Source organism: Pleuronectes platessa, chromosome 12 (assembly GCF_947347685.1).
Source record: "Pleuronectes platessa chromosome 12, fPlePla1.1, whole genome shotgun sequence".
Classification (NCBI taxonomy): Eukaryota; Metazoa; Chordata; class Actinopteri; order Pleuronectiformes; family Pleuronectidae; genus Pleuronectes; species Pleuronectes platessa.
The window spans coordinates 12,234,721-12,249,939 of NC_070637.1; the positions used below are offsets into that span (position 1 = coordinate 12,234,721).

A 15,219-nucleotide genomic window follows, 5' to 3' on the forward strand; every position below is an offset into this window, starting at 1 on the left:
TGTTCTGTAAATAAGATTTAATCTTTTAGTCTGAAAATGTATAGCAAGTCATATAGTGCCTTATATAGTACAGTTCTCATAATCACAGTACAATTTACAGTTGTGACTTTTGGGGGATTTCTATGTCAGTGTCAGTGTCAGAATATAAAGCACAAAAAGGCTGCGTCAGACAAACAAGGTCCAAAATCTTAACGTGGTGCGAGTGCACAGTTAAAGGGTCGTTTAGAGTTTTACAGAGGAAGTGATTCAGACAACGACACGACACAGAAACCTATTAATCAACTGACCGTCAGCATCAATACATTATTATGATAATATAATTTATTGCACAAGCCAAACCATATTCAAACATTCTGAAATAAAGATAAACAAATTTTGTCTTCGTCTAAAACAAATAAATTAAACCTAAAAATAGAGTAAAACTGGATTCATGGAAGATTTGTGTTTCTGGCATATTCTCTCTTAATTCCCTCATACCTTTACATATAGTCACACATACAGCATCCCACCCACACACACACACACACACACACACACACCCCAACACAAACACACAGATATAAAATGACAAGAATGCAGAGATGTGCTCGATCAAATCCATGGCAGTCTTCCCCTTCAGCAGCAGCAGCGGCAGCAGCAGATTTTCCTCCAAAGTACCCGAATTATTCAGCAACTCATCGTAACCAAGGCTGCAGAGAGACGGACATGACACAAACTTGGTCAATCGAGAACGTATCAATGAAGAATTCATTCATCATATTGTTTTATATAACAGCAAAGTAGATTGAGGTGAGTTCAGCCAATGAGCTAATTAAAAGCAGAGTCCTCCACCGGGTTGGCGGACACCTGCAGGGTAACCCACACAACGGTTGTGAAAGGAGTCAAAAATATATTTATAAAAAATTCACGGGAACAGGTAAAGATGAACTAACCGGCGTATATGAAACCTAGAAAGCTGCACACTGTTATCGATATGATGAAAACATAAGAACAACTATCACTACCGACAGCGAACGAGCTAGTTCGTCGTTATAGATCAAATAAAGTCAAATCCAGGCAGTTATGAATACGTTCTCAGTGGCATTGCTGCTCGTACATGAAAAGAGATACGCTTTTGAAAGCCGCAAGATAGGCACATAGTCACTGTGGAAACACAGTGAACAAGAAGACAGAAGGAGCAGGATCTGAAGTGAGTGGCTGTGCATTTAGCATGTTTGTTAAACACATGAGAAGGGTCGTGGTGTGGGACATATGTTAGCGGGTGGGGATTTAACGTGGAGGTAATAGCGGGTAACAGGTTGGGTCTGGTGCGGTGCTTTGCTCGTGCAGGACTCTGCATCAAAGTATCCTGAGGAGGGAAACAGATGCTCACAGTCGTTTTCGAGTCTTCTATATCCAAAACCTTTTGCGCTTGATCTGGAGAAAACTTGAGCATGGAGGTTATCACTTTGGCCATCGTCTGCGGATGAGAAGGAAATTAATAAATGAGCAAACAAATAAGTAAATCCAAACGCTTCACAAAGGACATTTGAAACAATAACTTTGAACTTCCTCAACGAATAAGAGTTTGTCATCTTCATCTTTCATTTAAAAATCCCTTTGACAAACACCAGACACACACACACCTCTTACCCTGAAACCCTGATGTGATTATAATGTACTTGGTCTGAGACAATTTAAGTCCAACAGGACCGAGAAAACGAAAGGGGAAAAAACATTATCTGCATAATCAACTCCAGGCCAATCTGCCAGGGAGCATGCATTTCCCTGTAAACGCCGGGGATAATCAGAAACAGGGCTGCTGTGTAGGAAACCTAACCACTCCACTAACACTAAACAAGGCCAGCATGTCTTTAAATGGCAATTCTGCGTCATGCAGGATGCATGTGCGAGAAGGCAGGCCGGGGGACATCCTCCTCCAACACTGGGGAGGTCTGCCATGAGGCCATAAAGACTAACTGTTTGCTGAGGAGCAGAGAAAGTCCCGCTGGCTTTAGGACCATGTCAACAGCACTGTTAATTAAATAGATCACTGTTTATTTTACCAGAGAAAAGTGGACATGACGTGACTTCTATACGACTTTCACACTCACTTTAAAAATATTGGGATGGGCTGATATCATAGGTCGTCACTTGGATGAGGTGATTTTGAATTTATAAAATAAAACATATCAAACTTGGACTTAGTATCACCTTTTTATGTACATCGAGCATAACCTCTTCCTATTCTGTCTTACCCTCTAATTTAGTTTTACGACATTTGAAGTGACTTTGCATCAATCTGATTATAACCTTGGTTTATGTTTAACCATTCACATATGATGTATTATAAGGTGTCTATGTGTATTTATACAAGGTTTGCTTGGGTGTTTAGAAAGGTGCCATGAAAGGTGACACACATCCAGACAATCATCCAGTACTTGGGATTTTGAAATATTACAAAATAAGAATAAAGGAAAAAACAAGAACACTAAAGAAAATGTACAATCCCAAAATATTTTTTGTGTATAAAAATGCAACATACTTTTGTTTCCCGTCCCATCATGTATTCAAAAAACACCTTCCTCAGGTACTCCAGCTCAGTGGCTTCTGAAAGAGCATCAGTGCTGTTGAAAACAGGATCTGTAAAAACAAGCAGAGCCAGATATTACATTATAAATCCACTATAAAGTAAATTTATATTTAAATAATATTGCATAAACATTTTTAATTATCAATTCATTTATAGAGTTTTATGAGAGTATGTGTAAATACTCTGCTACCAATCTGTCCAGGTCTCTGTTCTAAGATATAATGTATCTCCGAAGAAGATTTCCTAGCCTACTATAATAAACAAATTAAGAATAAGGAATATCTGTCTAAAAACTTAACTAATTTGCTTTTCTTCTCCAGTTTTGAAGTACCACCATTTCACATTTAAATTCACTCCAGCTGAGTTGTCACAGCCGACAACAGCGCGTTTGTTTTAGCAACCAAACACAGAACCTCTTTCTGTGCAGGCATGGGTCTGAATTAAGCAGCGACTACAAGCACAGGAAAGAATGACGAGACTCAGCAGGAGCATTTTAATAATACAAGAGTCTGAGAATGAACGGTTTAATTCTCAGCCCCAAAGCTATAACACCATTATCCCTTTAAAATCTATGAATCAGAGAATCAGTGTGACAACTCGGGCAGGATCTGGTAGCCCTTAGGCTTCCGCTTCAACAACTGAATAATCTCCATCATTTGTTTAATATGGAACAACACCCAATCTCAACATGCTTAGCGGGAATAATAATTCAGATGACACCTAATGTCCCTGAATGGGCCAGAGAGACCGCGCGTTTAGTGTAGTGTAAACAACTTTTATCTGTGAAGGGAAGTAAAGCGTCACCAATATATCCTCCTCCTTCTCCTCCTCGCCTTTGTCCTCCTGACCCCATGTTACCCCATGTTGCCCCAGTCAAGCTACAAACCTGAAAACACTTATCAGCAGCAGTATACCTGAAATCACAGCTCGGTCTGGGTCACGGCAGCTCAACACAATGAGAGGTGGACACTTTCACTGATAAGCACAGTGGTCCAAAGGAAATACAGGATGCAGCAGGCGTTAGGTTGGATACAGTATGTGTGTAGGGGATGAGTTGAGAAGGCTGTGTGTGCCGCAGGGTCTTGACTGGGAAACATTAAGACCACGATCTGCAAAACCCATTAAATCCAAGGATGGCTTCTTCACCCCCCCCCCCCCCCCCCCCCCTCTGACAGCAGCTCCTCTTTATTACACCAGCAGGAAAGGAGGGGAGGATTCACTCCGTCTCTCTAAACACCGTCTGTCACAGGATAGTCGAGGATACAGCTGAAAGAGGTTGATCCAGACCTCATCAACAAGAGCTGTATGACGAACCCCGACCCCGACCATAACCAAACCCTAATTATAACCACACCTCTAACCTTAACTCTAACCCTAACCAGTCAACGTTAAATCACATTTAAATAAAAACGTCCTCAAAAGTATAGTTTAACCAGTCTAGAAAATAACATGTTAGCCCACATAACTCAGGATCTGTGTCTCTTGCCTACCCTATATCCAAGTTGATGTGGTTACTAGAAGATTAGGCAGAAGACTGCTGATCTGAACGAGCAGCAATGGTTCTGAGACAATTACTATAAAACCATGGTAACACAATATAAAACTATTTTAACAGCACAGTATTGGGACCATATTGAAAAAAATAACCAGTAAGAAGAACATGTGCTTTCGGGAGCTCCACTCCTTCTAGATCCAAGCTCTTAAAACACAATAAGGTAATGGTTCCTTGAGATACTATGAAACCCCCTTTAAACATCACACAAACTAACAATAACCTTACAGTCGACCACAACCAAACATGTCCTCCTCCACATTCCTCATTTTAATGCAGGTTAAAAAGCTGATCCCGCTCTAACATGACCAAATGTCAAAGCTACAGAACCCAAACACACAAACACGCACTGCCTGACAACTGCTAGAAGCCCACTCTGACGTGACTCGCTCGCTAACTTCTGGATATTTTCCAAATTAATTATTTGGCTGTTTATTAAAGTAAAAGGGCAACAGTCACCGGCTTTGTTTTATAATTTTTTTCCAGGTGACTTTAGTTATGGCTACAAATTCAACAAATAAGATGTGTATGTAAACCATCTGGCCAACCCTACCTTTAAGTAGCCCTAATACTTGCCCGCCCTAATACGATGTAATAATTATGTGTTAAAAATCCCTTTATAAATAAACATTGTGTGACCTATCGTTTACTGTAGGTTTGTTGTTAATGAAACTCTCCTGTGTTCAGATGCTGTGTAGGGGATCTTTGTTTAGCTGATCCCAGGGGAATATCTTCAAAAAGCAGAACTAATTGATTCATGGTGTTAACATTACCTTTGAATGTGCTCCCGAGATGAGTTACAACAGTCTTTCGGTGGAAACATTTAATCTTGTCCTCGAGCGAGTGAATCTACCGTGGAGAAACACACAAGCATGCAGAGTTTAACAATACAATAGGGCTATCTGACCCCACTGGGTTAATGCTATGCATTAGCTTAAATTGTTGCATGTGATAAAAACATTTTGTCGGTCGTCCTTTAGTGATGATGTGTGTGAGAAAAACTGTAGGAGGCGTTGCTCTGATTGTTTATGGGGTTAAACCAAATGTAAACAGATGTGCTGCATAATTAAGTTGATGCAGCGGGAGAGCAGTAGCTGCTCTAGCTAGAGGCCACAGAACCCTGGGAATACTCTGTGTGGGATTTGCTGTTCACTTGTCCCCGCAAAGAGCACACACACACACATACAAAAACACACAGACACACTAACACACAATGGGGTCGACACTCACTCTCTCAACAAATTCCTGCTCCTTCAGCCGAGCCTCGCTCAGCAAGGTAGTCTTCTCAGCGAGCTGCGTCTGAGGTGAAGGACAGAACATTAATTATCATGAGAACTGGGAGTTGGAAGAAGTAACACAACACACTGATAGTATGAGCTCTCACATGATGCGTGTTTTCTCGATCAAAGATCGGTTTTACAGTGATAATGAGCTTAGATGATTTGACTCATAAAACAGTGAAACCAGTGAAGCTGTAGACGTACCTGTAGTTCTTCTGAGCTCATCTGTACCAGAATTAAAGAGAAATAAGAAGATACTGTGAGTTAGAACAGATATAAGATATATGTGTAGTAACAGTGAAAATGTAAATACTGTATGTAAATTAAATTGTATAATAACATTTAACTACAAAGTTTATCTTTAAAGGACGAGTGTACGGGTATTCCACATTTTTCTATAAGTCAATAAATATCAATCAAAACCTATATTATTTTATCATATATATTGTTTGTGTATGAAAATCCTGGTTGAGCTGATTCCTCTGTGCCACAGAGCTCTAGTGTTATCCGTTCACACCTTTCATCTTTACCACGAACATAACTTCAAACCTCACTGCCGCTCTTTTCATGGGATTTTTTAGCCAAAACGAAAAAATGTAGAACATTACCTGCCTCATCTTTAAATTTCACAGTGCAATGAAAGGACTGTTAACACACTGAAAAGAGTGTGGTCTCTACGGAGAGACATGCAGACCCCCTGTCTAAATGAAGAATGGTTCGTGAGCCCTGTAGTAAAGAAAAGCCTCATGAAGCGTAAACCCGTTCAATCCACCCATAAAAATGATGACCTCACGAGGGGAAAATGCAGCAGAGGGCGCAACGTAACTCTTTGTTTGTGTGCATCTGGACAGGAGTAGAAAAATCAATGCAGGGGTCTCATGGCACCCTCAGGACCTGGGTTAGAGCGTCTCTCAGGACTACTTCTGTCCTTTATGGACTCTTGCCAGTATACACATCTTGAATGCGAGTACTGCTGTGGTATGAATCTTAGGCTGAGAATCACCTCGCATGATGATAATTGAGAACAGGGATCGAGGCTGGCTGCTGCCTCGAGATCTCTGTTTGCCGAGGAGAACATTCCTGAGCAAATCAAACGAGCTTCACAGCATCCGGTGCTCTTTGGAGAGGAGCCACGCGACCGGAGCGAGACACTGATTGCAGCAAAGAGCGAAGGCATATTGTCTCCAAGCTTTCAGACGTTATCCTCCAATTACGAAACAAGGCAAGCGACAAGATAACCGGTAACTGCTTAGTCTATTATCCTGAATATGAACTTTCAATTATAAAGCGACTGAAGGGGCCTTGTGATACTGAAACTAAAATGCACCTGGATTAAGCTGCCATTCAAAACTACAAATGCTTCCGTCAAAATCCCAGAAGGAAACTGAAAAAGTGATTTCGTACAGCCGTTGTTATATCGTGACGCCATTGTTTAGTGACTTATGACTTCAATTCGGTATATCAATTTAATCCTAACCTCTAGACTCGTATATAAAGAACTGATAGCTGCAGGTATGAATTTCTACATCTGTGTAAATGGGAAAATGTCCCTAATGCATCAACCAGTCGTAAAACCAGTCACAGATGTTTGTCAAGCTGGTGAAAATGTACAGAAGGTCAGAGCTGTTTGTACCTCAGACGTGCCGTGGCTAGTCGCTCGCAAATCCTCCAATTCCTTCTGGACCTGCCACACTCTGCCTCCCATCTCCTCCTCTCGACTCTACAAAAGAAAAACAGATAATAGTGGCTGAGTCATTTCCTATTTTCATCTCAGCATCACAACTCAACTATTTTAGGGCAGGTCACTGCCTTATTTCAGACCTCTGTCTTAAATTACATTTGGAGACAGTAACAGAGGGAAATTTCATACCAGCCGCTGACTGCTTGTAAATGATCATTTAACCAGATTCCCAGAGGTCAATGATTGGTATGAGGAGCATGAACATGATGTGAATCGTGTGCTACAATCTTCACAGTCACCAGATCTCAACCCAGCTTAACAGCTAGGTGAGATTGAGGAGGATCTTTTAGAAGATTGAAGGTTTACAGAAGCTGTTGTGGCAGCCCTTGGTGGTCATACACCTGCCTTCAATGGCTAGAAAGTTTTCACTGATAATTAAGTCAAGTTCATTTAGATCCTGGTAGGAGGCTCCATGGGGATATGTGAAAATACTGTGTATTAGAATAATCTATGACTTAAAAAGACATATGTTTATCATGTATTATGTCAGTTTAAAATCAATAAATGAAATCAGATGACTAATGGTATCCAGGGGTTTTGAGTTTGAGTCCAAGGGAACATAGCTGCCAACTAGTGCAGTGATAGCTTCCAAATGGTGAGAGAATTCAATCTCCTTTCTACAGTGAAACTTTTAATTGTTCTTTTGTTTTTACTATACCTGTAGGACCTCTTCATATTTCTGAACAGTTCTGTGCAAATCATCGTCCTTCTGCGTGATCACCTTCCTGAACTGACTGGCTTCTTCACGGTGGCTGGTGATGAGCTCCGCTTCAACACTCTGGGCCTTCGCTGTGTCGAGGAGCGGGACAGAAGCCAGAGTTAGCAAATAAATCCAGAGTCATGCTCCAAACCGCTCACTCACAACCCATCTGGAATTTAACAGGATTTAACCAGAGAGGAAATAAGGAAACATGCTAAATCAGTTCCACTGCTCCAAGGGCAACAACCCCTTAATTCTGTTCCACCCAGTGTCAAGATGAAATAAAACATGTTTCCATGTTCCTCCACACTATTGTTGTACATGGAAGTCATCATCTTTACTATTATAAGTCAGATACTTGGAAGCTTGACACATGAGCAGACTGCATTGTACCAAAAGGTAAGGACTTCACCACAACAGAAATAATTATTGTAAAGGAGACATATGATGTTTGCTCAGTTTTTCTCTCATTAAGTATGTAATAGAGGTTTTTGTGAATGTTTAATGTCGGCAAAGTTAAAAAGCCCAAAGCCTTTAAAGTGAGCTCCTCTCCCCAACATAATACACTGAAGCTCCTGAATGCTGATACTTCTGCATCATCTTGATTTCATGTGAAGTTGCATTTGCATAAGGATTTTCAGGCACACCTCAAAAGAAAGCCGGTTAACCAATCAGAGCAGAGTGCCCTTTATCAGGAGGGGGACAGGAGCTGAAACCAAGTGTCTCAGACTGAAGCTGAAAAGAGGAGCTGCAGCAATGGACAGAATGAGGAAAGTGATGTGTTTTCTGACAATGAGAGCATGTGAATCTTTACAAATTATAACACAAATTAAAATTATGAATCTGAATATAAGCATATGTCTTCTTTAATCACTCTTATCCATTGCTTCAAATCTCATCACTTTGAATATGATGAATGTAGATTTACTTTCTTCCGCCTCACCAATGGCTTCCTTTACTGCCGAGTCAAGCTCCGTCTCTTTTAAGGCCATTTGTGTGTTGATCTCTCTCATTAAATGCTTGATGGCAGAGTTGTGCTTCATTTCAATATCTTCCAACTCCATTCTATTAAAACAGAAGATAAAAACATGCAGTGAATTAGTTTGCACAACACAAGCATGTGTTCAAATATTACGGAGACAAAAGGTCAATGCAAATGTAGGATGCCAATGGTTAATTACACATTATCACAACTACCTTGATATCATGCACTTACTTCAGGTTTTTCTCGTTCTCCTCTAACAACTCTTTCTTCATGTACTCTATGTCCTGTTCATGCTCCTTCCTCAGTAATCGCACGTCTTTCTGTAACCTGGTGAAATCCTTGTGGATTTTCTCCTTCTCGTTCGACACCCGACTCAGTTTGTTCTTGAGCGACTCCAGGGTATCGCCGTCCTCTTCTTGCAGGGGAAAGTGGTTTTGCGTTTGGTTTTCCATCACGCTCTTGGTTTGCTGTGCACCGCTACATTCGACGGTCATCTCAGCCACAACTTCAGGTTGTTTAATAGTTTCCTGATGTTGATTAAGCCGGGCTTCCCTCTCACGCATCTCATCTTTCAGATGATTTATTTCTGTGAGGAGATTTTGATTTTGCTCCTCTGCTTCTTTCAGCTTTGCCTCGATCTCTTGCAGCGCTGATTTAGCTTCTTTGAGTTCCCCTTGTTGAGCTGTATCTGTTTGAAGTAAGGACAACTTCTCTTCATACACGGTTTTCAGCTCTTCTACTGACTTTTCTTTCTCTAGCCTCTCATATCTCAGCGTCTGCTCAAGTTCTCTCTCCTGCTCCTCTCTTAGCTTGACAAGAGTTTCCTCCAAAGTTTTCATTCTCTCCTCTAATGTTTCTATTTGTTGTTGGCCTGACGTTTCGCTGCTCTTGATTTCCTCCACGCTGGTCTGAAGAGCTTTGATCGTCTGCTCTTTCTCCTCAAGCTGTGAGGTCAGCTGTTTTTTAATCTGACCGATTTTCTGCTCAGCTTTCTTCTTCAGCTCTGACACTTTCCGAGCGCTCTCTGCGGATAACTTCTCCCCAGTGGCCTTCAGACTCTCCTCTTTGCTCTTGATAATCTCGCTTTTCATTCTTTCAAATTCCTCCCTTTGACTCTCAAGCTGGAGTTTACACTTTTGGTTGTCTTCTTCGAGGGAGTGCAACTTCCCTGCCATCTCCTGCTCCGAGTCACCGTTCAGAGCGCACTGCATCTGGGTCTGCTGCAGCTGCTCCACCAGCTCCCTTTTGTCGCTCTCCCTGATGCTGTGTTGCTGCTTTAGATCTGCTGCGAGTTGTTCGCACTCTTTGGACTTTAAGGCTAACTGCTCCTGAAGCTCGGCGAGTCGGCCGACACAACTCTCCAGCTCCGAGGTGAGTCCGCTGAGTTTCTGCTCTTTCTCGCTCAACACCTGGTCCATCTCGGACTTGCTGATGGACTGATTGTCAATACTCGCTGTCAGGCTTCGCAGAGCCTCGTTCTTTTCAGACATTTCGAGCTCCAGCTCTTCCAGCCGGGCCAGCAGAGATGTGATAGTGTTGTCATTCTGGACGAACTTGATCTCTGCTTTATTCTCGTACTCAGACAGTCTGCTCCTGAGTGCGTCTGCCTGCTCCGACGCACACTTCCTCTCTTGCTCCAATCTCTCAATGGTCTCCTTCATCTGAGCAGCCGCCTGTTGTCTCTCCTCTTCATACTGCTGCTTCAGATGATTTATGGCTTCCTCCTTCTCTTTTATGCAAGTTTCGAGCTGATTTTTCAAGTCACTGACGATGCTCTCCAAATCACTGATATGAGCCTCGTTTGCTTTCATACTATCCGATATGATTCTGTTCGCTTCCCTCAGCTCCTCGATTTTCTGAACTTTGTCACTGATAGACAGAGAATGATTCTCCTTGACGTTTGTTAAGGCTTTGATGTGCTCTGCGTGAGCACCTACCTGAGCAGACGTCTGCTCTAATGAAATGCATAGATTCTTGTTCTCCTCCATCTGCCGGCGGAGAGTCTCCTCTAAAGTGCAAATATGATCTGCTTTAGTGAGGATAGTGTTTTTGAGGTGCCCTACCTTTTTCTGACTACACAGCAGCCTGTCCTTCAGCTCGTTCACCCTACATTCAACTCTATGACGGAGTTCATTAGATCCACACTCCACTTGAGACTGAACCTCCTGACAGTAATTCTCCAGTTGCTTATTGATCATGATTAATTGCTGCTGGAACTCTGCTTCCTTGGCTTGGAGTTGACGGTTAGCTTCGTCACATTTATTCTGCAAGTCATCACTTTCTTTGAATCTGGAACTTTCCAGTGCTTTAAGCTGCGTCTCCGTTTCCTCCAATTTATCTGACAAACTCTTCATCTTCTCCCTGCTCTCTTCCTCTTTTGCGCTCAGCCTGTCTTGCAGTGCGTTTCTCTCATTCATAGCCTGGTTCAGGTTCCTCTCCACTGACTCCATTTGCTCTTTCAACACCGCTTCACCCTGAGACACACTTTCCAGCTTCACTGCTGCTTCGTTAAGCTCTTCCTGCAGCTTCTGCACGGTGGTTTCTCGAATCGCCAGCTCCTCCTTTAAGTCCTTTATTTCAGACATAACTTGATCAGTGTCCTCTCTGCTTTTGCTAAGTTGCTGAGATAATTCCTCCAACTCCTGAGCCTTCTCCTGCAAAACAACTGAGTGTTTTTCCATCAGTTCCTCTTCCTGCTGCCCAAGCCTCTCCTGCCACTGACGCTGCAGCTCCTCAGCCCCACGCTTGTGGCTGTCACGTAGCTTCTCCACCTCCTCCTTATGGTTGGCCTGCAGCTCTGTCATTGCAGTGCTCAGACCATGGGAGCTCGTTTGGGCCATCTCGAGAATCTTCTCCTGAACTTGTTGCTCTTTCTGCTGAAGCTCTGTCGCCTTCTTCGCCAGTTCCTTCTTCATGGTCTCTTCGTTCTGCTGAAGCTTTTTCTTAAAATTCTCCTGCATCTCTTTGGCCTTCTGCTTGAACTTTTCCATTTTTGTTTCCTGTGATTTTACCTTCGTTTCCAACTCGGTTATAGTGTTTTTCATCTTCTTCTCATGGGCATTTCTTTCATCCAGCTGTTTCTTAAAACGTGTTTGTTCCTCCTGCTTAGCGTTCAGTTCTGCGGCAAATGAATTCTCTTTCTCTGAAATATCCTTTTTGGTCTGTTGTAACTGATGTTCTTGTTCTTGAAGCGACTTCTCTTTCTGTTGACAATCTTTCTTTGCAGCTTCCAACTGATGCTCCAAATCTGCCAAATCTTTCTTACACTGATCAAGCTCCTCCGAGATTTTACTTAACTGTGCATTAGACTCTTTAAGGCTGCTGTAGTCCAACTGGGATTGTGATAAACTCTGTTGCAGCTCCTCCAGTTCCTTAACCTTGACATTTAGCTCCTGCATATTGGAATGTGATTGCTCTTGTAGTGTATTTTCTCGAAGGACATGTTCCCCAATTTCCTTTTCCTTTTCCCTCAAAACGATCTGCATAGCGTTAAGTTCCTGCTTCAGAGTTTTCTCCACACCCCCAAAGGACTGCTCATGCTCCTGTTTGACGTTTGCAAGCTCGACACTGTGCTTTGCCGCTTGAGCCTGAAACTTCTCCTTGTGCACCTTCCGAGCTGAACATTGAGCCTCCTCAGCTGCCACCAACTTCTCCTCCAGAAGCTGTTTAGTAGCCAAAGCCTCAGAGTGTTCTGAGGAAAGAGCCTCCAGTTCCGCCTGCTTTGCATCCAGTTTCTCAAATGTTTTCTGGTTCATATCTTCAACATGTGCTTGGAACTGCAGTTCTTTGTCCTTCATGAGGGTTTCCACTTCGACTCTGTGTTTTTCTTTGAGTTCCTCAACAACGGCATCGTTGTGCTGGTTGAGGATGCACTTTTGATTTTCTAGCTGCTCCTGGTGCTTTTCCTCTAAAGCGAAGATTTGCAACTTGAGTTTATCTTGCAGCTCATCCATCTGACTGGAGATATCGTTGGACAGACTTGCTCCCTCTTCTGAGAACTTCTCCAGAGAACTCTCTAGCTCCAGTATCCTCTGCAATCACACATATGCCGGTCGTCATTTTCTTTCATCATCACAGTTTATCATTTCACATGTTTCTGAGACTTCTATATAAACAAACAGTTGATGGATTATTTTTTACAATTTGGGCTGCAAACAATCGTTAGAAGGATGTGTTTGTAGGCGATTCAAATATTTTACTTTCTATTCAACAAAATGTGTTGTGCTTTGTAGTTAATTTTGCTTGAGTATGTACAGTGAGTAGTTTTTAAATCATTGACACTTGAAGGTGTATACACTTGGCTGTACACTGCATTTGCCTAACTTGCCAGATAAACTAAATCAAATGATATAAAATTTATTTTTTATTCATCATTTCAATTATTAATCAGTTTGGGTTGGTAATCCTGGAAAAGAGCAGGGTACACTTTTAAAAAATGCAACCCCCATCTCAGCCCCTCCTATTAGCCCTCTGGAAGCTACGCACTCAAAACACATGAACATTAACTCCCTGAGAACTGCTAGAAGCCGACCTTATGTGACTCGCTCAATAAATTCTGACCATGATCTCTGCTTCAACAGGGTGTGTCTACACGGCTGAAGATTCTGTATCATGCAGAGTGAGAGCACAGGCAGTGCAGGCAACACAGGCCTGCAGGTCGGTAATGACAGTCACTTATTTCATGGACTGAATGAAATTATTGGTCGTCTTTATTACAGTCCTGTGAGGGCCACTGACACCAACTTTTTCTTTTTCTTTTTAGGCAACTATTTATTGATCGGGACGTGCAGAAGAAACTAAACATTTAAAGCTTTCACACAGACATAGTTAATAACTGCATTAGAAAAAGTGAAGAATAGACTCACGGTTCTTGCAGTTTCCAGCTCCAGCTGTATCTCTTTAACCTTGCTTTCGGCTTCCGTCCTCACAGCAGTCTTCTGTAAATCTGCATCCTCCAGAGCCAGAGACGACTGCTGTTCCTGCTCTTTGGCTAACTGGGCAAACTCTGCTTTGCATTCCTCCTAAACAGCACAATCATGTCAAATCCAAATTTATAGAGTAATTGTTTTTCATCTGATGTGCTTGTTTATACTGTGAAATGATATTTGTGAAATCTTCTGGCACCTACCACAGCTTTGTTGATTCTGGCAATTGTCTCTGCTTCTTTAGTAGCCAGAGTTTCAGAGTGGAGCTTTTCCAAACCAGCCACTGTCTCCTCAGATGATTTCTAATAATAATAATAGATCTGATTTATATAGCACTCTTTTTTGTTAAACACACATTGTAAATATCAAAGTGCATCAACAGTCAATAAACAAAATAAATTTGCTTACAACGAAGAAAATGTGAAACACTGTGATAACGACAGTAATTTGAATTTATTAACGACTTCTTCAGAAAGAATGTGTCATTCCCTGACCTTCATGATGATGACGACCTCCTGTTTGACTCGTGTGAGTTCCTGCTGCAGTTTCTTCCTCTCCTCTTCACCCTCCATTTCAATATTTTTCACTTGCTCTTCCATCTGAACCTGCAGCTGCTTGCGGGCCTCTTCCGCCTTGTGAGCTACACCGAGCGCTCGTTCAAGTTCTTCAAATGCTTTATGGGACAAAAACAACATGACATTAGAATATATTTATAAAAAATATTTTTGCTGACTATTAAGAGAGGTGGATTCCAGTCACCTGATTTCTCAGCCTTTTCTTTTTGGTCCTGTAATTCTTCCTTCTTGGAAGTAGTCTGCTGGAGCCTGGAGCGGAGCTGCGCAATCTCCTCTTCTTTCATTTCCAATGTCTCATGCATCTGCCGCTTTGTCTCAGCAATGACCATTCCCTGCAAGCCATGAAAGAAAAACAACCATCTGAGAAAATGAAACTGATGATGATGTGATCTCTACTATATCTGTATATTAAACCCTAACTAAAGCCCTGTGTCTCTTTTCAGTCAGCTAAGGAGTTTACTTTTGTCTTGTAAGTCGACCTATTATTTAGCAGTACTATGCAAAAACAGAGAGAACTGCATTGCATGCCACTTAGGGGTACACACACAACTGCAGCTGAAACTATGAGATCTGACCGTCTGTGTGGATGGTAACAACTTAAGGGAAGATAGCACAAGAAAAATAGCATTGCAAATTTCGCTGCATATAGCGGTACAATGCAGCAACAGAACAAATCAGTAACTAAGAGTTCTATGTTATTATGAGAACTGTAAAAAATAGGCAACCATCACAGTCTATTTAATAAGGGGAAACACTGCTTTGACGTGGCAAATAGGACATTCACTTAGGCGGACATATGCTGGTTGTTTTCAACCTCACAAGCCTTCAGTCTACATCACAAGAGATCTCATGAGCTGCTGTCCATCCTGCACAGCTGAGGTCAAAGTTT

The 15,219-nt window shown here is 42.0% G+C and overlaps 1 protein-coding gene across 4 annotated transcripts in view; it reads right to left on the reverse strand.

The window, feature by feature from the left end:
• golga4 (golgin A4) overlaps positions 1-15,219 on the reverse strand; it is a 25,237-nt gene continuing 10,018 nt past the window's right edge. For 3 of the 4 annotated variants that reach the window (XM_053437000.1, XM_053436998.1, XM_053437001.1), the window contains 14 exons: positions 14,515-14,662; positions 14,250-14,428; positions 13,959-14,057; positions 13,696-13,851; positions 9,062-12,861; positions 8,774-8,910; positions 7,804-7,934; positions 7,038-7,124; positions 5,609-5,629; positions 5,355-5,423; positions 4,898-4,973; positions 2,525-2,622; positions 1,373-1,459; positions 1-689 (listed from right to left, as the gene is read on the reverse strand). In XM_053437000.1, coding sequence (XP_053292975.1) covers positions 675-689; positions 1,373-1,459; positions 2,525-2,622; positions 4,898-4,973; positions 5,355-5,423; positions 5,609-5,629; positions 7,038-7,124; positions 7,804-7,934; positions 8,774-8,910; positions 9,062-12,861; positions 13,696-13,851; positions 13,959-14,057; positions 14,250-14,428; positions 14,515-14,662 — 5,103 coding nt within the window. In that variant the 3' untranslated portion in view covers positions 1-674. The remainder of the gene's footprint in view (positions 690-1,372; positions 1,460-2,524; positions 2,623-4,897; positions 4,974-5,354; positions 5,424-5,608; positions 5,630-7,037; positions 7,125-7,803; positions 7,935-8,773; positions 8,911-9,061; positions 12,862-13,695; positions 13,852-13,958; positions 14,058-14,249; positions 14,429-14,514; positions 14,663-15,219) is intronic. The other variant, XM_053436999.1, reaches the window with a different exon arrangement.